Below are 22,434 nucleotides of genomic sequence, written 5' to 3' on the forward strand. Positions count from 1 at the left end.
CAAATGACTGTGAAAGACTTAGCAACTCTGAACACCACAGTGGTACTAACCACAATTCCAGAGGACTCATGAGGCAACAGGCTCCCCACCTCCAGCCCTGGCAGATTCAGGGTGCAGAATGAAGGGGGGTTTGGGGACATGGCTAATGGGAGAATTGGTTTTGTTTGACCAGGGTTTAATATTTCTTGCTTTCTCAATGGAGAGGGAAGGAATTCAGAATTGGAAATAAAATAAAACTGAATTCCAGAAGAAATTAAGGTGACAAACAGAAACGCTTTGGCACAAAATACTGTTCAGTCATGTCCCTAACATGCCAATACCGTCCATGGGGTTTTCTTGGCAAGAATACTGGGGTGGTTTTCCATTTCCTTCTCCAGAGGCAAACAGACTTGTGACTTGCCCAGGGTCACAAAGCTAGTGACTGAGGCCACATTTGAATCCAGGTCATAAAATGTGACATCCCAACCTCCACCCTTTCCCCCTGCCACCCCCAAGCTTTTGGGCCAGCCAGGGCCCTCCCTCACACAGTAGGCACCAAATAAATGTTCCCTGAATAACTGAAACCAAGCCAAAGGGTGGGGGTAATTTCAATTTTATTGGCACTGAAACCGAACATGATGTGACTTTAGAATAAACCCCTCCAGACAAATAACAAAAAAAAAATACACATAAGACGCACGCACAAAGTCTAGTCTTCTGCCCCAGCCTCCCATGGGGTGAATTACTGCCCCAACTCTTGCTTTCAGGGACACAACATCAAGTTAACCTCTCGAGGCCCAGGACAGCGAGAGGGCTGTTAGGTTTTACAGCAAAACATGACTTCAGAAGGAAGCCAGATGGCAGCTGGGCCCCGCCCCCATCCCCGTCCCGTTGACCAACTGGGGAAGGGAAGAAGAAGTCAGGTCTGTCGAACCCAGAGAAACCAGACAGAAACAGAAAAAAAGCTGCAGAACAAATAATAAAAATAATAAAACAATCTAGCGTGACCTAATGTGATGATGTCATCACTGATACGGAAAGCGTTTTACATTAATTTCCTGCAAAATATCTTCTTTATAATACAGTATACACTTTCAAGGTGTGGGAGGGATGGGAGGCCAAAACGCAGCCCTACTCCGAGACGAGAACGAGATTCTATTTATGCGTAAGAGGAAGGAGGGAATCCCCGTTTTATTAGATGGTGGGTGGGGGAAGGGTACATCATACAGGCATCATATTGGGAGGGTGCTGGTACCCCCCAGCCAGCCTGGCAAGGATGCCTCAACAGCATGCCGGGCAGGGTGGGGTGGGGTAGGAAGGGAGGGGCCAGGACATTTAAAAGTGACCCACAGGCAGCCTCCCCCCTAGCACCCCACCCCCCCAGAAGGGGGTGGTGAGGAGAGGGGCTGTCTGCAGGGAGGTCACTGGTGGCAGGCATGGTCCCATCCCCTCCGTACATGCCATAGAGGTGTGTCTTAGGAGACTGGAGCATCTCTGGTATGGAGTGGTAACATCCAATTAACCCTTTCACACACACACCTTGGGCAATCTCTCCGTAGAGGAAAGGAGGGACTATTTGGTGGGAGCCCTTTGTCTGCTCAGGCCTTTAGGATATGGTGGATGCCACAGACCCAGGAGAGAGCTGGGTGACCCCTTCCCCAGGACAGGGAGCTGTGGGCTACTCCCCTGGGCTTTCTCTTCATTCAGTCTCACTAGGGAAGGAGGGAGGGGAGGGGCTGGCCCATCTAGGGGAGAAGGGACAGCCCCCAAGGCACAGGTGGCCAATCAGAAGGCCTCCTCAACAGCCCCCGTAAGGCACCCAAACAGCTCCTCTAAGGCACTGTTTTGCTTGGGGGTGCTGGGCAGCCAAGACTTAAAATGTTTTTTGGTGTCTTGCTTGAATCTTCCTCCCTCCCTCCCTCTCTCTTTCTCTCTCGGGGTGCTGAGTTGCCAAACCCAACTAACTGGGCCGGGGTCTAGGAAGGGATTTCTCTTCCCACCTAGGCTGCTTTCCCCTCTCCTGGTAGCCTGAAAGGTTCTGCGTAGAGCAGGCTTGGGGAATGTCTCTCTCTGATCTTTGGAGTGAGTTCCCTATTCTCATCCCCAACCCTCCTCCTCCTAATTTGCACTGAGCCACAAGAACTTGGAGAAGACCCACATGTGCCTAGACACCGTGCCCTATGGCTGGGGCTCTCTGATAGGAAGGGAAAAGGGGCAAACCCAGCAGTGAACCACTGGGGACAAGGATAGGAACAAAGCCTCTGGAGAAGGCAAGTCAGGGCCTGGACTAAGCTGGCAGCTGAGGGCAAGGGAGAGGGAAGGAAGGGGTTCAAATTTCTCTCCCTCCTCCTCTCCTGTGGAGAGAGGAGGGTGCTCTGGGGTCCCTGGAGGGCCGATTGGTTGGTTCAGAAAGGTGGTGGGGAGGAGGAGAGGTCAGAGATGGCTGGGAGGGGGGGGACGGGGCAAGAGGATTACATGGACTCAAATTCATCAATTCGCTGCTTGGTGTTACCCTGGCGGATCTGACGCAGGGTCTTATACTTGTCACGCCCCAGACGCATGTTCTCTGCATGAATCATGTCGTTGGTTGTCTTCTTGGTCTCATCTCGGGCGTTGGCCAGCTCCGAGGTCAGGGCCTAGGTTGGGGGGTGGGGGGGAGGGTGGGAAGGAGAGCAGAGGAGAAGCTGAAAAGGGCATTCTAAGCACGCTGGCACAAGAGCGTCCCAGCCTGAGCCCTGGTAATGATGATGATGGCCACTCACATGTACACAGCATGTATTGACTGACAAAGAACTTTCCCTCATGACAATCCCTGAACAGGTGACAGCACAACTATTAACCTGTACATTTCCCAGAGAGGAAACTGAGGCTCAGAAAAGCGGTGACTTGCCTAGGTCACTCAGATAGTAAGTGTCGAAGCCGGAACTCGAATCCAGGTCACTTAAAAGATGGGGCGCTGCTGCTCACCTCCAGGAGAGGACAGAAAGAACGGCCTCAGAGCCACAGGAGGGCTTTGGATTCGACCGAACTTCCTGACAGAAGGGGAGGGGATGGGACACTTCTTCTCTCTCCTGGTCCTCCCCACCCCTGCCACCCACTGCCATCATCTCTACGCCTCCACCCACAGTCCACCCAGCATGCATCCTCCATGTCTGCCTTCCTTCCTGGCCCTATGTAGTAGTCACCTCTTCTTGTCCTGCCTCCAATTTCCCAGAGTCCTTTGCCCAGATGTCTGTTCTACCCCTTGGCAATGGTGCTGCCCGTGTAATGTGGCACATTAAGCTAGCTGGGTTAGCACCTGCTCCCCCCACTAGAATGGAACCTCCATGAGGACAGGGGCCTTGGCTCCTCTAACACCCAGCACGGTGTTCTCTAATGGCAACACTCACTGATGGTTGCTGGAAATAACCTCCCTCTTCCTTTGAGGAAGTCTTGGAGGAAGGAGGAAGTCCTTCCTTGAGGAAAATGAACTTCCCCTTCTCACCCTCCAATTACAAGCCCAAGCACAGGGCCCTGGACGCAGCCAGAGCTTAAGGAATCTGGGTTCAAGCTCTCCAAATTCCATTCAAAGAAAGGAGATGGCAATCAGGCTGCATGCAGGAGGTCACAGGGCTCCTTGGACCAAAGATAACAGATCTAAGTTGGAAGGGACCTTAGAGATCACCACACCCAATCCCACCTCCCCCATTTTACAGATGAGGAAACTGAGGCCCAGAGAATTCAAGGGACTTGCCCAAGGTTACATGGCTAAGAAGTATCTGAGGTGGCATTCGAACCCAGATCTCTCTGTATCACACTAACAACTTGGTGACCCTCATCACTTGCTCCTCCTGACTTCCCCACCTTCTACCTGTGGACTCCCCCATCTTCCACCCACACGCCCGACTCTTAGTCAGCTTGGCACCCTGCACCCAGAGGGCATGCAGGTTGGCACTGTCGGGCAGGGAGGGCTAGCTCACTGAGCCCGTGGCCACCCCCCTTCTCTCCCCCAGCTACCTTCAGGTGTTTCTGGACCCGCTCGTTCTTCTCGGCCTCAGTGGTCCGCTCTTCCTCACTGCGGTCCTTGGTGGAGGCCTCAGCCCGCAGCTCAGCACTAGCTTCAGCCGCATTCTCATCCTGCTCGTCATCTTGTTCATTCTCATGGGGGGTGCTCATGGCATTCTTCAGCTCAGCCCGGGTCTTCTCCAGGTCCTCCTGGACCATTTGGGCCTACATGGTAAGGTATGCCAATGTGAGCCAGGGAAAGAACCAGGAGGGAGACTGGACCTGGGATTTCAACTGCTAGGTGAAGCAGGGCAGGTTGGCACCTTCTCCACCCAGAGCACTGAGATTTGTCCAGGGTCACACAACCAGTAGGTGTCAGAGGCAAGATTTGAAACCAAGGCCTGGTTTCAAACCAAGGAAGACTCTCTACCCACTAGAGAATAGGTTTCAACTCCAGGCCAACAAAACTCCCAAGCAAAATATCATTGGGAAATGTTTAACAAAAGAAAGCAAAATACAACACAACATAGATAATGTTCATTTGTAGTTTTCTAGGTTGACATGTGGCCAGCAGAATCTGACCACTGCATCAGAACCCAAAGATGACCAGCAGGCAGAAGGACCCAAGTGGAAATCACTTTCATTTATCTGAGGCTTTAGAGCTTTCTTGAGGGAGCAAGGGGCCTTCCAGTATTATCCTCCTTTTAAAAAGGAAGAAGCTGACATTCAAAGACATCGCATGCCTAGCTCAGAGGCATGTGGCTAGGAAGGGGACCAGAGCCAGGATATGTCCCTGCCATGGCCTCCCCCACCATTAAAGCTGTGGAGGCTGGGGGTATTCAGCCCTGGGGGTCAAGCCCCAAAATCGAGTCCGTGCCCTGACCCATCGTACGGAGATTGGGCCTCCCCTGGATGCTCATGCCAGCTGGTACCCAGGGCACTTAGGATGGCCAGGGGCTCCCCCACCCCCACCCCACCCGGTAGCTCCAGCCTCACCTTCTGCTGCCATTCCACAGCCTCACTCTCCTTCTTCTGCCGGGCCATCTCCAACTGGCTGATCCGGGCTGTCAGCTCTGCCATCTCAGATGCCTACAGAGGGAGGCAGCCAGGGCCTGCTATGAGCCCAAGGGCTCTGGGCCTTCCCACCCACACCCAGCACAAAGATCTGGGGTTATCCTGCCCCAACCTCCCCAGGACAGGTGCTGGACTGCTGCTCTTCCTAGCCTCTCTAGAATCAATCATGTTTATTAAACACCTACTATGTGCCAGGCACTGGATTAAACACTGGAAGGGACCCAAGGAGAATGAGGATAGCCAAGCCACTGAAAGACCCCAAAAGCAACTGGGCTAAACTCCTCTTTGCCCTGATGTTTGTGTATAACCCATACTCTTGGGTCTGGCCTCCAAGGCCCCCCACCCACAGTCTGTGCCCCTAGATGCCAAGTTCAGGGGATTTCAGAGGCATCTAGTACAAGCCCTACTGCCCTCACGAGGTCCCTCTGCCACATCACAGCCCTGCCAAGCTGACCCTCTGGTCACAGATTCTCTGAGCCATTCACTCTCACCTCCCTCTTTGAATGTGGCCCAGGAGCGGGTGAGCTTTTTGGCGGCCGTGTCACCTGCTGGCTTACTCAGCCCAAGTCTTCCACAAACTGTGATCTAAGCTTCCAGACTTTTGTGTCCTTGGGGCTAGGAGAGCCTGGCATAGGCCCGGGCACTCCAGGGGGGCTCCACAGAGATCTGGCTGTCACTGATCACACAAAAGCCTCTTCCTTCCACCCTACAGACCCTGGGTATGGAGCTGGATGCTGCCTTACAGTCTACTCAAGCCAGGCCCCTCACAAAGCTTGGGCACGTTAAGTAACTTGCTGAGGGTCACAAAGGCTTAACAATGGAGTTGAGATTCTGGCCAGATTCTCTCACTTCAAGGGCAGCGAGAGCTAGCTGCTAGGCCACGCCGTGGGCACCTACTGGGAAGGGAAATGAGGTGTGCCTCAGGAAGGCACTTCCTGAGGGGTTCTCAGGGGCTTCTCACCGCTACCATGTCACATGCCTGCTGTGCACGGCCCTGCCCCTTTGAGACCTCCACCTGGAGACCATGGAGTCAGGGCCCCACCGCAGCTGCTGCCCATGTGTGTCTGGGAGCTGCTGCAATCTGGCCCAGCTAGGGACAAAGAGGGGCTCCTACTCATACCCCGCCTTGCCCACAGGGACAGTGTTCTGCCCTTTGCTGCGGACTATACCAGTCCACAAAGGGGTGCACACGTAAGTGGGTACACACACACATGCTCAGCCATGTACATATTCACCCATACGTACACACATATGTATATATTCCTTATATGTGCTCACACTCAGGCACATACACACCCTCACACACAGACATCCATAGTCATGCACAAACACATGCTCACACACATATATACCCTCAGACATCCACACTCACTCTTACATATACACTCACACATCCATTCTCACACTCGTATATATATACACACACTCACACACATTCATGCTCACACGCATCCACACTTACACATATCCATTCTCACACTCGTATATATGTATACACATTCATGCTCACACGCATCCACACTCACACACACATCTTGACATATACCGGCACACACCTGCTCACACGCATCCACACTCACACACATCCATTCTCACACTCACATATACATACACACACACGTGCACACACAGCCCAAAGAGCTCGCTGGGTCACCTTACCAGCTGCTCCTGGGTCTTCTTTTGGTCCCGAGAGGCCCGGAGCAAGGCCTCCTTGGCCTCCTCGGCCTCTCGCCGCTCCCTGGCCAGCTTCTCGGCCTCATCCTGGGCTCGCTTCCGCTCCTCTTCCAGCTCCAGAGCTTTCCTAGTCTGCTCTTCCAGTTCTGGATGGCAGAAGGTAGAGGATGAGGCAAAGGCCATCTCTCTCCCACCCCCCACCACCCCCACCACGCCTGTACCCATTTCTGGAGCCCCAAACTCTCCAATCATACCTGACCAAGCATGCTGATCCCCCACAAGGGGGGTCAGCCAGCCTCTTCTCGAGGGCCTCCTCCGTGAAGGCAGTGGCGGGAAGCTCACTACCTGAGGAGGCACCCCATTCTCCTCGCTGGGAGTTTTCTCAGCCTTTCCATACCATCACCCACCCCCCACCCTCCTTCAAGCCCTTCCCCAGGAGGGATCGCTGAAGAGACTGAATCACAGTGGGATAATGGACAAGGTGCCCAGCTGGCTCCTCCAATGGGGCAAGGAGTCCCATACCCATTGCCTCGGGGGCTCAGTCATCCCTGGGCCTCCCCACCCTCCAAGGCCCTTAGGTACCTAGCTGAGCTTTCTTGGTCTGTTCCTCAATCTGCTTCAGTTTCTCCATCAGCTCCTCCTTCTCCCTCTCGATTTTTTCCTTCTCCTTCTCAGCTAGCTCTCGCTTCTTCTTTTCGTTCTCCAGGAGGGCCCTGGAGGGGCAAGGGAGCAGAATGGGAAACAGCAGTTAGCCAACACTTAGATCCATGAAGAAGAGGCTGAGATCCCAGCTTACCCTGGGTCCCCAACGTGGCAGGGACCACATCCCTGCCTCCGCCCAGGGTCTCCTGGCTGGGAAGTCCTTACAACTCAGTTCAACAAACACACTCCTTAAGGAGAGGGGAGCAAAGGGGAAGAGCCAAAGATCACAAGGAATATTTTCTTCCAGATAAGTACATGGCAAGGCAGAGTGTGAGGTAGGCCTGGGCAAATGCAGACAAAACACTTTTGGGAAATTTGAGGAAGGATTTCCCCAACTTTCAGCTGAGATCAGAGGTTCCTAGATCCAGGGCTGGAAAGAACCTCAGAGACCAGCTAGACCTACACCTTCATTTGACAGGAAGAGGAAACTGAGGCCCAGGAGGGGAAGGGACTTGTCCAAGGTCTCAACAGGCTCCTAAAACTAGAGCTGCTAGTCTGACCCCCTCATTTTAGAGTTAGGTAAACTGAGGCCCATATAAGTAAAATGCTTCTCCCCATGGTCACAGAGGTAATAGCAGAGACAGGATTTGAACCAAGGTCCTGTGATTCCAGAAACTGAGCTCAAGGAAGCCTCCCTAGATCTTCTACCTAAGGTTGAGCTCTGCAGGAGGGGTTCTAAAAGGCAGAGATGAGGAAGGAACCCATTCTAGGCACAGGGGACCACCCAGCCCTCCCGCAGCCCTCCTCCCTGCCTTGGAACATAACTCAGACTAAGGTACTCAGCACCCCAGGCCCCTTGGTGGAAGGCACACAGTGGAGCAGAGTTCTGCTCCTACATCTGCAGAGGTCATGGCGTGACCCTGGGAGTCACTTCTCCCTGGACCTTGTTTTTGTTTTGTTCAATTCAATGAAGGACCTACTATGTGTCAGGCTCTAGGGTTACAAAGACAAGAATGAAAGTGCTCCTGATTGCAAAAAGATCCCTCTGGCAACTTTAGGGAAGGCAATCTCAGCTGAGTGGTGGTGTTGGAAGCCAGATTCTAGGGCAGGGGTGGGGAACCTACAGTCTGGAGGTCACATGTGGCCCTCTAGGTCCCCAAGGGCAGCCCTGACTGAATCCAAACTTCATAGAACACATCCCCTCTAGGTCCTCAAGGGCAGCACTTTGACGGAATCCGAACTTCACAGAACAAATCCCCACTAGGTCCTCAAGTGTGGCCCTTTGACCGAATCCAAACCTTACAGAACAAATTCTCTTAATAGAAGCATTTGTTCTGAATAACTTGGACTCAATCAAAAGGTCACACCCAAGGACCTAGAAGGTCACATGCGGCCTCAAAGCCACAGGTTCTCCATCCCCGTCTGGGGAGTTGAAAAGGGAGAGGGCTGTGGGCAACAGCCCCCGACAGCTTCCTCTAGGAGGGTGGCGGCACAAGGGGACGATGGCTTGAGGATCCCCCGATGGCGGGGTCAAGGAAAGGCTTAAGGATGAGGGGAACCCGGGCAGGTTTTTTGGCGGCATAGAAAGGGCAGTGTAGACAGAGGCTAAAGATTAGAAAAGAAGGGAGGATTCCCAAGGGATTGTTCCCACAGCAGGCCTCAGAACATTGGCCAAGCACATTTCCCTCCCTTCACTTGAGGGGTGAGGGACTATGAGAGTAGAAGGCTGTATACTCTGCTGGGCAAACTGTCAGGGGTCGGTGTCTGTCAGCTGGTTTGATTTAAGTGATCTTCTCTGAGGGCCTGGGAAATGGGCTGATGATGACCGAGGTCATTTCCATCTCAATCTATGTCCCTAAGATAGAGTTCAAAGCCTGCCTTTGCTATTTCCTGTGTGTCTGGCCTTTAAACCAGGGAGACCTTGGCTTGACAGCCTCTCGATAGCCATTCATTAAGCACCTACTATGTGCTGGGAACTAGGTGGAACTGCAAGCTTAAACAGGCCGGGTGCCTGCCCTCCCAGAGCTCCATCTAGTGGGTAGTTATAAACCTTGCTCAGAATGACAGCAGCCATATCAACGATAATAAGAAAGACTGACATTTCTCTATGGCTTTAAGGTCTGAAAAGTGCTTTACGATTATTATCTTATTTGCCCCTCACAACAACCCTAGGAGGTAGGTACCATTATTATCCCCACTATACAGCTGGGGAAAATTGAGGCACACAGTGCCTCACATAGTGAGTATAGTGACTTGCCCAGGGTCACGCAGCTAGTAAGTGCCTGAGGCCGCATTTGAACTGAGGTCTTCGTGATTCCAGGTGTTCTGTGCAATATGGTGCCCCACCCCCCCGCCCCAGTGCATTCTAACACCCCAAATTACATGTGGCTAAGTGACCACTTTCCATCCTCCACACAAGTCCTGTGGGAAGCAACACCACCACCATGCCTGCCTCTTCTGAGAACTGTGCAGCTCCCTCTTCCCCTCAGGCCATCCTTCTCTCCCACCTCTAAGTCCTTTCCAGGCCTTGCTCAGAGAACTGGGATCAGGCCTGCGCCACCAGCAGGCTGCCTGTGTGTCCACTGACCCTCTTGGAGTCTTCTCCGACCCTATCTCTTTACCCCAGCCACTCTTCATTCTGTGGCATCTCACCCATAAGAATGTAAAGTTCTCGAGGGCAGGGACCAGCTTGCTTTTCTATGTGCATCCCCAGCACTGAGTCGGTACTTTAATCAATATTCTATGCCCCTTTCTCATTCAAGGAGTGACTTCCTTTTTCCTGGGCCTCCTACAGAGGAGGTCCATTCCTCACAGATGGGCACTGCCAGTGAGGTCACCCACCTGGTTAGGCCCTATGTCTGTTTCCCCTGGCCCCACCCTGCTCCACCCCACCCCCAAAGCCTGGTACCCACCTCTCCATCTGCTTCTGGTGTTTCTCCTCCCGGGCCTGGGCCTTCATCTGCTGCACCTCAATGGTGTCTGGCTTGCGGCGCCGCATGTACAGCTCATGGTTCCCCATGCACAGCGCCAGGATGCGCTTGTTGATGCGGAGACGGGGCGCATAGAAGACAAAGTCCTGGTGGTGGCAGGGGACGGAGGAGGGAAGAGAAGGAGAATGATCTTGAGGAGGTGAAGGCTAAGAACAGACAACATGGTGTGACAAAAGAACCCTGAACCTGGATTGTAAAGGCCTGGCCTTGAGTCCAGACTCAAACATTTGAGAGCAACGAGCAACTTGCCCCTAGGTATGAGTCACTTAGCTTCCCATCCGTAATATGCAGCTTCCTTTACTATCTATGGACCTCATCGGGCTGCTGTGAGAAAAGGGTCCAGTTAAGGACAGGGGCTGGACCTCTGATGTCACTGGAAACTCCATCCCCCAACACAGGTGAGCACCTGTTCTGTTGTCTGAGGCACCAGGAAGTTAGGTGACTTTTACAGCCACTTAATTACGTGTCAGAGGCAGGACTTCCTTGCTCTAAGGCTGGCTCTTGGGCCACTAGGCCACACTGCAGTTTACAATGCTGTTGCCATCTTTGGCTCGCAAATTGGGCAAAGTAGGGGAGAGCTGTGAATTCTTATCAGCCATGGCATCACACAGGCCTGTCTTTGAACCCTGGCAGTTACACCAGGGTGGCCAGCATCCTACCACCTCGGGGCTTGGCATTACAGGTGACATTCTGGAATCCGCTTTCAAGAAAATGTGAACATACATATGTTTCATTTTTTTAAAAATAGATAACATGCTTATCATGTTGCGTCAGGTGACCCAAGACAAGGAGGAATAGTTAATGAACTGAAGACTCTGGATCCAAAACCCATGCTGATGGGCTTGGGAGGAGCCAAGCAAGTCCTGGGCGCAGGTTATAAAACCAACCCATTTCAAGCAGAGAGGAAACTTGGTTAGACAGCAGTTGGTGAGGAAGATCTGGGGGTTTTAATGGGCTGGAAGAACAGTGCTTCAGCCGCATGGCTTGTTGACCCCCTAAAACCAAAACCATTGCAATCATTTTTTTTAAATCATGGCACAGAACTGGAAAACCAACAGGCACCCATCAGTTGAACCAAATGTGGCATTTGAATGAAATAAAATAGAATTCCACCGTAAGGAAGTGACAAACACAAAGAATTCGGAGAAAGAGAAGACTCATAGGCCTTAAAGCAAGCACATCCACCACCTACAATGATACAGACAATCCCTAAAGGCAGCCAAGCCCAGAGCAGCCTTGCTGCCCACTCTTAGGCATGGAGGACATGGGAGTGGCCAAGCTTCCCCATGTTTAACAAAGAGGTGGAGGGTAGGGGTGGGGAGAGGCAGGGTGCTAGGGGCATGGAGTGTTGCATACCCTTCCCAATATAGTCAACTGGTTGGTGGGTATCCTTTTTTTGTTCCAAGAAGATGGTATATAGAGCTGTGGGGGTTATATTGGGAAATGACTTTTATAAATGGTTTAAAATCAGAAGAAGCATCACATGAAGTTTTAAGTTCAACAATACACCTATAAATCGTGAGATAGTGCCCAGTGGGTACAAAGAAGCTGCCTGGCAGAGCAAGAGAGTGCCCAGGCACAGAGTCAGCGGGAGCTGGGTGCAAGCCCCAGCTGGGACAGGCACCGTCGCATGGTCCTGGGCAGCAGTGTTCTAAGAACAGAAATAGCAGGATGGTGGCCCATCTGCCCTGCATGCCTGCACTGGGAGAGGGAGCCACTTAGACTGATCAAGACACCTCGGGATGGGTCAAAAAGAGAAAAAAGCTGACGTCAGGGCGGGCCCAGCTAGAACAACAGGCCACAGTCCAGGTGCCCAAGGCCCCCTCGCTGGGGAGGAGGGGAAGGCCAGATGACTCCTCACTGGGTGGGTGGCATGGGTAGGATCTGATGGCCTCTGTCTGGCATCACTTCCAAATGGGCAAGTCTAAGATCCCGTCTCAGTGAGGGAAGGGATCCGATTGCCCTAAAATGGGATAGACCATCTAGGGGCTGAGCTGCCACACTCTCTTTTGCCTGCAGGCGCTATGGCCACATCTGTGTCCAAGGCCAGGCCTATACGAACCAACTCCCTTCTGCCTCACTCTTCTAGATCTGGGTTGCTTGGGGCACCCCGTGGCCTACAGATGTCTGACCTGGCAGCAAGGTCGCCAGGCTTAGAATCATAGAACATAGCACAAAAGAGATGCTAAGGGGAGGGCTGGATCCCAAAAGGCAGCTGGCCCAATGCTTTCACATTTTACAGAGAAGGAAACAGGCCAAGGGAAAGGGACTTACCCAAGGTCCCACATAGAGCTGGAAGAGACCTCAAGTGCAACGCCCCTCATTTTAAGAGAGGGAAACTGAGGTTCACAAAATCAAGGTCCCCCAAGACCATGGAAACCTGGAGTCAAACTCAGGGCTTCTGATTCCACACCAAATAGTCTTTCTACTCCATCATCTTGCCTGCCTTTTTCCCAGTCATAGAAACTTTTCGTTTATCTTCCTTCCCCCATTCCAAATTCCCTCTCTGTTCTTTACTCCCTAAAGGGACATTTAAAGAAATCCAGTCATGCCATTGGTTTGTGTCGCTGCCTTGCCATCCTGGGGCCGAGCAGGCCCGGATCCTGGCCAGGGGGGCAAAGGTCACTCACCGGAGCTTTCTTGTCAATTGGCTTGATGACAAATTTCTTATCATTGAAGGAAATGTTCCTGATTTCGCTCCAGGGGAAGCCAATCTTGGGGGTCAGCCTAGAGGAGGAGACAGAGAAGATCAGTACAGAAGGGAGCCCCGGTGGTGTTGGCAGAGCTCTTCAGCCCTGGCTTAGCAAGTGCTCTCCACCCAAAGGCCTCAGGAGGTGGGGACTGTGGTAAGGGAGAGTTCTACCTGGGCTCGAACTCAGATGTTCTGGTCCCAACCAAGCCCAGCATGCTCTCTTCTTTGTCAGGCAGGAGCAAAATCCCCCCACAACAGTCCTTGTGATGAAGCAAAGGTTAAAAGAACCACACTCCTTAGCCCCTACTTTGTATGGGTAGGGCAGGAAGGGCAGAGGGGGAGGAGAGAAGAACCCAAAATAAGATCTAAGTCTTCACAGGGTTATTGTGGAAATCAGCTGAAGCAGAATAGATCTGGCCGATAATGCTTCCAGCTGACACGAGAAAGACCTGAAGACAGTAATGTCTCCTGGCCTGGACATCAACTAGATGTTGGCCTAAGAGGCAGGGGGATGGACACGATGACCTCCCCTCCTCCGTACTCCGGCCTAGAGGGCCCCAGTGAGCGGCCGGAAGGGGCAGGAGGAACGAGGACAGGCCTGGGCCTCCCTCACCTGTCATTCTGTTCATAGATGTTGAGTCCCAGGGCATCCACGCCCAGCCACAGCTCGGAACCCTTCTTGTTCTTGATGCTGAAGTAATTCACCCCGTACATCTCCAGGTCTTGAGCTATCTTCAGATATTCCAGGACAGCATCTTCCCTGAAAGCCAAGGAAGGGTGCACACACACGCTGGGACTACTGGAGTCACCTAAGTGGCCTTGCCCCCTCTTCTCCCAGGCCCTTCTCATCCATCCTTCACACCACACATGAGAAGGAGGGAGCCTCCTTCACCACAGGCCTGCGCCTGGCACTGCCCGGTAGGCTTAGGGAGCCTTCCAGGGCAAAAGTCAAACTCTTGCCTAGCATTCGGGGTCTTCCACTACCTGGTCCCAGCCTCTCCTTCTCACTCATGTTACTTCCATTCTACCCAATCTCTAATTTCTGCCAAACCTATGTGGCTCCCGCTCTCCTCTAAATGCCCACTGAGCTTTACTTCCCACCTGCCTTTGCCCACACTTCCCTACACCTGAAATGTCTTCAGAGAAGCAGAAATAGAGCAGAATGGCACTGGAGAAGTGGAGTCCAGCTCTCCAACCCTCCCCTTTACAGAAGGGAAGATTGAGGCCCAAGGAAGCTAAGCCACTTGCCAAAGGGCCTATGGGCAAGTCACAGACCTGGGATTCGAACTGGCACCAAATCTCCCACTGCTTCCTCCCTTTTCCCGCCTCGCCTACTGAATCTCTAGCACCAGTCCTCAAAACCTTCCCCTGATCCTCTCTGTTATCCATCATTACCCACCCCACCCCCCCACAGACTTCTTGGCACACTTTCCCTGAACTGCTCTGAGGAATTTAGGATCTTGTCTTATTCTGGATAGCTGCTATTATTAGACTGGAAGATCCTTGAGGGCAGTGACTCTCTTTGGTCTCTTAGTGCCTGGCACACAATAGATGTTTAATGTTTAAATGATTGGGCAATCTGCTTCTATCCTCTGCCCTTACTAGACTGTGACTAGACTGAAGACAGGGCCCTCCACCAGTGCCCAGCACAGCGAATTTCACACATGGAGTGTTAAACATGACTAGTCCAAACTGCCTGGATAAAGCCACCCGGACCAAGCTGCCCAGACCCACCCGGACCAAGCTGCCTGGGCTAAGCCACCCAGACCAAGCCATCTAGGCCAAGCTGCCTGGGCCAGGCAATGAGGGTGGCCAGAGGGCAGGACCAGCTGCCTCACCTCAGCATACCCCGGTGCTCCTCATGCCACACCTGGATCCTCTCCTCCCACTGATCTTTGTTCAGCTTGTGCTGCTCCAAGACTCTACAAAGAAAGCCAAGAGTTACAACATTAAGGCCCAGCTTGAAGTATGTCTATAACATGGAAGGGTTTCCTAAGCATTTTCCCCACAACCACTTGGGGAGATTTGGTGTGTATTTTCTCTCCATTTTACAGATGGGAAAAGTGAGACTTAAGCAAGCAGGAGTGCCCTTGAGGAGAGGAGGAGGAGCTCCTGGCCCTTGTGGTCGTACCTCTGGGGCAGAAGCTTGTCCCCAGCCAAGTAGCCAGCCTTGTGCACCTCCTTGTTGAAGTCGCCATACTTGGACTGGACCGCATAGGAGGCCAGCAAGACGGCAGTCTCCGGAGGGCAGTAGATGTCATCGTTGAGGATGCCTTCCTTCACTTGCAGGAAGAAGAGGCGCTGGGTGATGTCCTGAATGAGCTCCTCGGACACATCCTCAGGGTAAAACTTGGCCCGGAATTTGAAGAGCAGGGGGCTCTCCTTCCGCACATCCTGGGCTGTCACCTGAGATCGGGAAACAAGCTTAGGAAAAAGCCCCTCTCTGGAGTCACCTCGTCTGTGCCTACTGCCTCGGGGCAGCCAGTTCTCTCAAGGACGTTGAGAGAGGCCTGAGCAGACTCATGTGAAGCGAAGCAAAGACAGCAGAACCAAGACAAGCCCATGCGCCTATGTGACAGGTACATGACAGCTGAGCTCTGGTCGATTTCACAAGACTGCTTCTACAGAAGCCAAGGTGAAATGCACATCCCTCTTGGCAGAGAGGGGGGAGCACAGATACAGAATGGTGCATACTCTGACAGACACAGCTGTCTCATCAGGCAATTCTGCTAAAATGCACAAGACAGTGGATGAGAAATGATTGATGTAAAACTAAAACAAAAGGAATGAAAGAAAAGGAAGTGATCAAAGACCACTGAGCCATTCCAAAAAGATGGTACCAGACAGGAATGAGGCGATGCCCCCTCCTGAGGGCATGCAGTCCTGTGATCCAGACCCTTCCAATCAGAAAGTCCTTCCTGGGCCCCTTATCCATGAAGCCACCTCAGTCAAGAGCAGGCCAGGGCTCAGGGCCTGGCACCTCTGATCACCCTGCTTCCCAGCTCTGGAGGGGCTCTGGGCAGCTCAGCTTCAGAGGGAAGAGTTCTCAATCGCTCGACCACACGCTAGGCCCAGCAGTTCTCCAAGCTGTTCAGCAGCAACTGCTAGGCCCCAGCTGTGAATGCTTACCCAGGGAAAGGAGGGCCGGCCCTTCGAGGGCTACATTCAGGGCCTCCCTCTTCATGCTCAGAGGGAAATAAGAAGGCAAGAAATGTGTCTCCTGGAGCCTCTCTTCAGCCATGCCAGGAAGCCATGACAGGTACAAAATGTTCCAGTTTGGGAGGGCCCATAGAGCAAGGAAGGTGAGAGCTGGAAGGGACCTTAGAAAGCATCAAATCTGCAAGCTCACACCCACGCACACTCACACGCACTCTCGGTCCCAGGGGGGACACAAATCCACCCTCAGTCTAAGTACTTACCTTTTTGTTGAGTTTCAGCCATGTGGAGAAACCCTTGGTATCTTGGTACTGCAGGCCAAAGAACCAAACCTCTCTCAGGCCGATGGTCTTCACGACCTGGGGGAAGCAGGGAAATACCATTAATCCTTCTCTGTCAGTCCTAGGATGGGCAATGGTGGGGAATCGAGGGGAGGCATTAAGCCTACTGCCCTCAGTTCCTTGGGGATTCCATAGCATTGGCATTGGGAGGAGGTGGGCAGCGCACGGTGCAGCATTGGACTTGGCCAGTCAGGAAGATCGGGATCAAATCCCCATTCTGCCACGTGACCTTGGGCAAGTCATGAACTCTCTGAACAAGAGTTGTCTCCACTATGATGGGAATTAACCACATTCACCCTCCCTCCCTCACACAAGGTCATGGTAAGGAATGTCACAAAGGGAAAACTGGAGATACAAAGGCTCTCTGACCTAGTGGCTGATAGCATAGATCACAATGTATATGTTTGCAGATGGGGGAACTGAGGCCCAAGGGAGTTAGACAGCCAAAGCCCAGACCTACAGTGGCCGTCCCAAATCGAGCTAGCCAGGGATGCCCAAGCAGTTCTTGCTACTTCCCATGGGAGGCCACAGGGTTAATCTCCGGTCCCATCAGCAACCGGACTGTAGAAGCAGAAATCTGACCCCTTCATGAGGCCCAGGGAAGGGAAGGGATTTGCCCAAGGTCACAAAGAAGCTCCTACGTCTAGATCTGGAAGGAACCCCAGCTAATTCCACCCTATCTTTTACAGAGGGGGAAACTGAGACCAGGGAAGGGAAATGGCATGCTTAAGATCAGACAGCTAGTACGTGCCAGAGGCAGGATTTGAACCCAGGTCCTGAAAGGCCAGGAACAGGCCAAACAGGGCAGAGCTCTGCTGGCCAGGATCCTGGGTCTGGCCAATTTCCTCTCTGCAAAATGGAGGTTCAAATTGCTTGTACCCACAATGCAGTGCTCCAGAAATCTCAATGAAAATGCTACAGAAAGATGAGCTCATGAGGGAGCCTTTCCCTGCCTGGCTCCCTCCCCAGGGCCGGCTCCCACTCAAGTCGGGTGGCTGCTCAGAGCTCAGACCTTTCCATGGGCTGGGGAGGGGGGTCGGAGCCAATGGAGCAGCCCCGGCAGAGACAAATGGCCTCTGTTCTCTAACTCTGGGCATCACCATGGCAATGGGGCCAGCTCTGGCTTCCCCAGCAGTGGCCCCAGGGGAGTTCATAAGCATCACAATGAAGGGACCCAAACACAAAGAATCTGGGGGAGCAGGGAAGAAGCCTGGCTGCAAGGAGGATGCTAATGACCCCCAGGGAAACTGACAGCCTGCCCTGGCTGGGGTGGGGGCAAGGTGGCAGCTCTGGGTTTACAGGGCAGCTACACTAGAAGTGTGGCATGGGGCCTCATGGAGAGGGTGCTGGCCTGTGCATTATGGGGACACTCAATGGCTGTGTGACCCTGAGGAAGTCACTCAACCTTTCTGGGCCTCAGTTTCTTCATCTGAATTCCAGTCAAGGGACCCAGGTTGAAGGGTTTGACCCCTGAGAACTGAGGCCCACAAAGGTCAAATCATTTGCCACACAGGTCATGAGTGGACAGAGTTGGAATTCGGGCCCACAACTTCTGACTCCAAATGCAGTCTTTTCCCTACTATACCCTCTCTTAGTTTGGCCCTGTGGGACCAAGCAGAGCAAACCTAATCTCTTCTGTGTGTGCTCAGTGCTTTACAAATACCATCTCCTGGGAGGTAGGCACTATTATGATCCCCATGACTTGCCCAGGGTCACACAGCTAGGATGTGAATTCGGGTCTTCCTGACTCCAGACCCCGTGGTGCCACCTAGCTGCCTCATTCCACCTAGAGCCTCATGGGGATTGTGGGAAGGTTTGATCCCAACTGCAGTGGGACAGACTTGGCCACTCTTCCCTCCAAATCAGGAGTTCCTAACCTTTATGGTGCCATGCCCACTCCCCTTTGGCAGGCGGTCTAGTGAAGTATCCAAAACTCTTTTCAGAACCTTTTTAGGGGCATAAACAAAACTACAATAGGATTGCAAAGAAAACTGACTCCATCAAATAAAGATGTAATGTCTGTGGGCCCCAAGCTGAACTCGGTCTCTAAACCTTCTTTTTCTGCTTTAGGTCCATCACCCCTTTCTCCCACCAAAAACCCACCCCCCAGACACAGACTCCTCCCAGACACCAAGGAACAGTTCAGCAAAAAACGAACAGAATGCTAATTCCTACTCCCAGACACCTCCAGCAAGAGGAGCCTTCTTTTATCTTTAGATCAGGTATGGAAGGACAAAAACCCTAGGGAGGCAGAGGGGACCAAATGGAACTGGGCCCGTCCCACCTCCCTCTGTTGCTGACCTGGGACCCAGGAGGCAGCTCAGAGAGAGGGCCATGGGAGGGAAGGGAAGGGGGTGTCAAACTGCAGCCTGGTCAGTCCTTGGGTCCAGAAGCCAAGAGCTTCCAGGGAATGTTTACACTGGACCCTGAGCCCTGACCCTCTGCAGGGGACAGGAGGAGAGACAGAGGGAGAGACAGAGAGAGAGAGAGACAGAGAGAGACAGAGAGAGAGAGAGACAGAGAGAGACAGAAAGAGAGAGAAAGAGAGAGACAGAAAGAGAGAGAGAGAGAGAGACAGAGACAGAGAGAGACAGAAAGAGAGAGAGAGACAGAGAGAGAGAGACAGAGACAGAGAGACAGAGACAGAGAGAGACAGAAAGAGAGAGAGACAGAAAGAGAGAGAGACAGAAAGAGAGAGAGACAGAGAGAGAGAGAGACAGAGAGAGACAGAGAGAGAGAGACAGAGAGAGACAGAAAGAGAGAGACAGAGAGAGACAGAGAGAGAGACAGAGAGAGAGACAGAGAGAGAGAGATAGAGAGAGAGAGAGACAGAGAGAGAGACAGAGAGAGACAGAAAGAGAGAGAGACAGAGACAGAAAGAGAGAGAGAGACAGAGAGAGACACAGAGAGAGACAGAGAGAGAGACAGAGAGAGAGACAGAGAGAGAGACAGAGAGAGAGACAGAGAGAGAGACAGAGAGAGAGTATGTTTTCATATACTAAGAGTGACCAAAAAAATACCTCACCCTAGCTTTGGGGGTGGGGTGCTCCCAAAAAGGAGCAGGATAAATCTACCAGCTCTAATGGGTTCCCAAGGGCTTAGGAGGGAAGCTAACTAAACTAAGTCCAACTCAGAAAATACCCAGAGAAAGAGGACTAGTTTTGTTTTGTTTTTTTTTGGGGGGGGGGGGAAGAAGTGAAATCAGTGGTGAAATCCCATGGGTAAAATCAGAGGATCTAGGATCTCAGGCCGTAAGGGACCTTTGGCCAGCTAGTCTAATCCTTGCATTTTGCAAAGGAGGGAAACTGAGGCAGAGAAAAATCAAAGAACTTGCCCAAGTATAAAATCTGGACTATTGTCCACCTACCTCTCAAGGCTATGGTGAGGACCAAATAAGAGATCTGTCAAATGCTTAGTGCAGTCCTGCACATAATAGGCACTTAATAAATGCTTGTTTCCTTCCTTCCCTCCTTCCTTCCTTTCTTTCCAAAGTCACACACAGGATCCTAGATCTAGAGCTAGAAAGTACATCAGAGGCCATCTAGGGTAACCCCTGCGTTTTGGAGGAGAGGGAACAGGTTTCGGGAGGTGAAGGCACTTGAATGGGGCAACGAGGCCTGTGGGTATCTCAGGTAGAATTTGAAGCCAGGCCTTGACTCCAAGGGCAGCGCTTTATTCACTCCCCCATGGTGCCTCTGGCTGGGCTGCCATGTTGGACAAAGCCAAGGTTTCTTTGAAAGGAAGCCTAATAATAGTAGCTTACGTTTCTGTAGAGCTTCAAGATTTGTTTGTCAACTCATTCTAATCCTCCCAACAACCCTGGAAGACGGGTGCTTACATTACGCACATTTTACAAATGAGGAAACTGAGTTCACTGCCACGCCCAGGGTCACACAGTAGTAAGTGTCGGAGGTGGGATTTGAATTCAGGCCTTTTGGACTCCAAATCCAGCATTCTAGCCATTGTGCCAAGAAGGCTGTCAGGCCTCATAGGCCTGCCTAAGGGCAGTTGAGGTTTGCTGACAGATGGGGCAAAGGCAACTCAGATTGCTAGAAACCAGGGCATGGGAGAGGAGAGAATTCTTTCCAGGAACTAGGCCCCAGAGAGGGCAGAGATGGACCAGACACTGGGCCTGTGGTTTGAGGCCAGTCAGGTGCTCTTGGGAATTCCTCACTTAAGGAAGAGCCAGGGAGAACTTGGGAGGGTGAGGGGGCATTGGGTCCAGTGGGGCTCAGGGAACTGTTTCTCAGCCAAATGTCCAGCTGCCTTGGTATTTGGGGAAAGAGAGACACATGAAGATTCCCCAAGAGTAGCAGAAGAAATAGCAGTCCCCATCTCGATAGCTTGCCAAGTGTTTTCTTCACAAATTCTAGGCCCAGGACATGAAACAGAAAAGATGTGGAATGTGGGCCTTAGCCATCATCCCCTCCCTTCCCACCTCCCATCGACCCTTGGGCTTTGGCAGAAAGCAAGCTAGGGACAAATACTGCTCCAAAGAGGGAACAAGACTAATCTCATTTTCAGCTTTCCTAGAGAGATTAGCTTCTGGGCCCTTGCTACAGCCATCTGGAAAGGGAAGTAGGAGCCTGCAGTGAAAACCAGTCCTGCTACTCACCCAAGTTATGATTCAGACAAGGCTCCAGAGCTGGAGCCTGACACACAATAGGTTCTTAAGAAAGGCACACAGACTGATTGAGAGCCCGGCACACAGTAGGTGCTCAAGAAATGCTCACAGACTGCTTGGGAGCCTGGCACACAGTAGGTGCTCAAGTAATGCTCACAGACTGCTTGGGAGCCTGGCACACAGTAGGAGCTCAAGTAATGCTCACAAACCAACTGACAACTGAGGGGGTTGGACCAGACTAGGTTATGCCTCTGAATCCTCCAAGTTGGTGATCTCCTTCTGAAACCAGCTGGTAGGGCTAGGCCAGGGGTGGGGAACCTATGGCCTCAAGGCCACATGTTGCCTTCTAGGTCCTCAGGTACAGCCTTTTGACTAAGTCCAAGTTTTACAGAACAAATCCTTTTATTAAGGATTAAGTCGTACCACATAGAAGTCCACTGGCTTTCTAACAATTCCAGCCATCCAAAAAGGGGCGGCCTACCTGGGGGGGGGGATGGGTTAGCAATCTCAGAGTCCATCTCAGTTGTTAACTCTCCCCTCCCCCCGTACCCAATTAGTTGCCAAGTCTTGATGATTCCACCTACCCAGAATCTCTAGATCCCACCCCGTTCTGTGCACCCAAACCACAGCTATGCTGGTCCGTGTCCTCATCACCTCCCACCTCAACCATTTCAATAGCCTCCTGTTTGGCCTCTCTGCCTCCAGTCTCTTCCCTTTCGAATTCATCTTCCACTTGGCTACTAAAGAGATTTTCCTTGAACAGGGGACCCCACATTGGCATCCTGCTCAAGCTCTGACCCCCTCTTGGATAAGTCATCATCACCTCACTTTGACACAAAGTCCTTCAAGATCTGGCCTATCTTTCTAGGCTTCCTGTATACTATTCTCCCTCAGGGTTAGTAGGGACAGTTTGAGTCAATGATCAACAACCAGGGCTAAGGTGGTTTTCTTCGATTTACAGTATTAGGTAGAGGGAGCACCCAGACCTAGAGTCAGGAAGACTTCATCTTCCTGAGTTCAAATCTAGTCTCAGACATTTCTTAGCTGTGTGAGCCAGGGCAAATCATTTAACCCCGTTTGCCTCAGTTTTCTCATCTGGAAAATGAGCTGGAGAAGGAAATGGCAAACAACTCTAGTATCTCTGCCAAGAAAGCCCCAAATGGGGGCATGAGGCATCAGACACGACTGAAACGCTTTGACAACAACAACTTGCCCCTTATGCTGGAGTATATAACTTCTAAGTTTGTGACTTCTCTTCTCCCACATAAATATACCCTA

General features: G+C 52.1%; 1 protein-coding gene across 2 annotated transcripts in view; it reads right to left on the reverse strand.

The window, feature by feature from the left end:
• Window positions 1–576: 576 nt before the first annotated feature.
• MSN (moesin) overlaps window positions 577–22,434 on the reverse strand; it is a 101,386-nt gene continuing 79,528 nt past the window's right edge. For both annotated transcript variants that reach the window (XM_036740456.1, XM_036740455.1), the window contains exons 3-13: window positions 16,455–16,550; window positions 15,167–15,441; window positions 14,874–14,957; window positions 13,649–13,795; window positions 12,974–13,070; window positions 10,266–10,429; window positions 7,294–7,424; window positions 6,697–6,857; window positions 4,960–5,052; window positions 3,976–4,188; window positions 577–2,615 (exon numbers count right to left, since the gene is read on the reverse strand). In XM_036740456.1, coding sequence (XP_036596351.1) covers window positions 2,451–2,615; window positions 3,976–4,188; window positions 4,960–5,052; window positions 6,697–6,857; window positions 7,294–7,424; window positions 10,266–10,429; window positions 12,974–13,070; window positions 13,649–13,795; window positions 14,874–14,957; window positions 15,167–15,441; window positions 16,455–16,550 — 1,626 coding nt within the window. In that variant the 3' untranslated portion in view covers window positions 577–2,450. The remainder of the gene's footprint in view (window positions 2,616–3,975; window positions 4,189–4,959; window positions 5,053–6,696; window positions 6,858–7,293; window positions 7,425–10,265; window positions 10,430–12,973; window positions 13,071–13,648; window positions 13,796–14,873; window positions 14,958–15,166; window positions 15,442–16,454; window positions 16,551–22,434) is intronic.

Source organism: Trichosurus vulpecula, assembly GCF_011100635.1.
Source record: "Trichosurus vulpecula isolate mTriVul1 chromosome X unlocalized genomic scaffold, mTriVul1.pri SUPER_X_unloc_1, whole genome shotgun sequence".
Lineage (NCBI taxonomy): Eukaryota > Metazoa > Chordata > Mammalia > Diprotodontia > Phalangeridae > Trichosurus > Trichosurus vulpecula.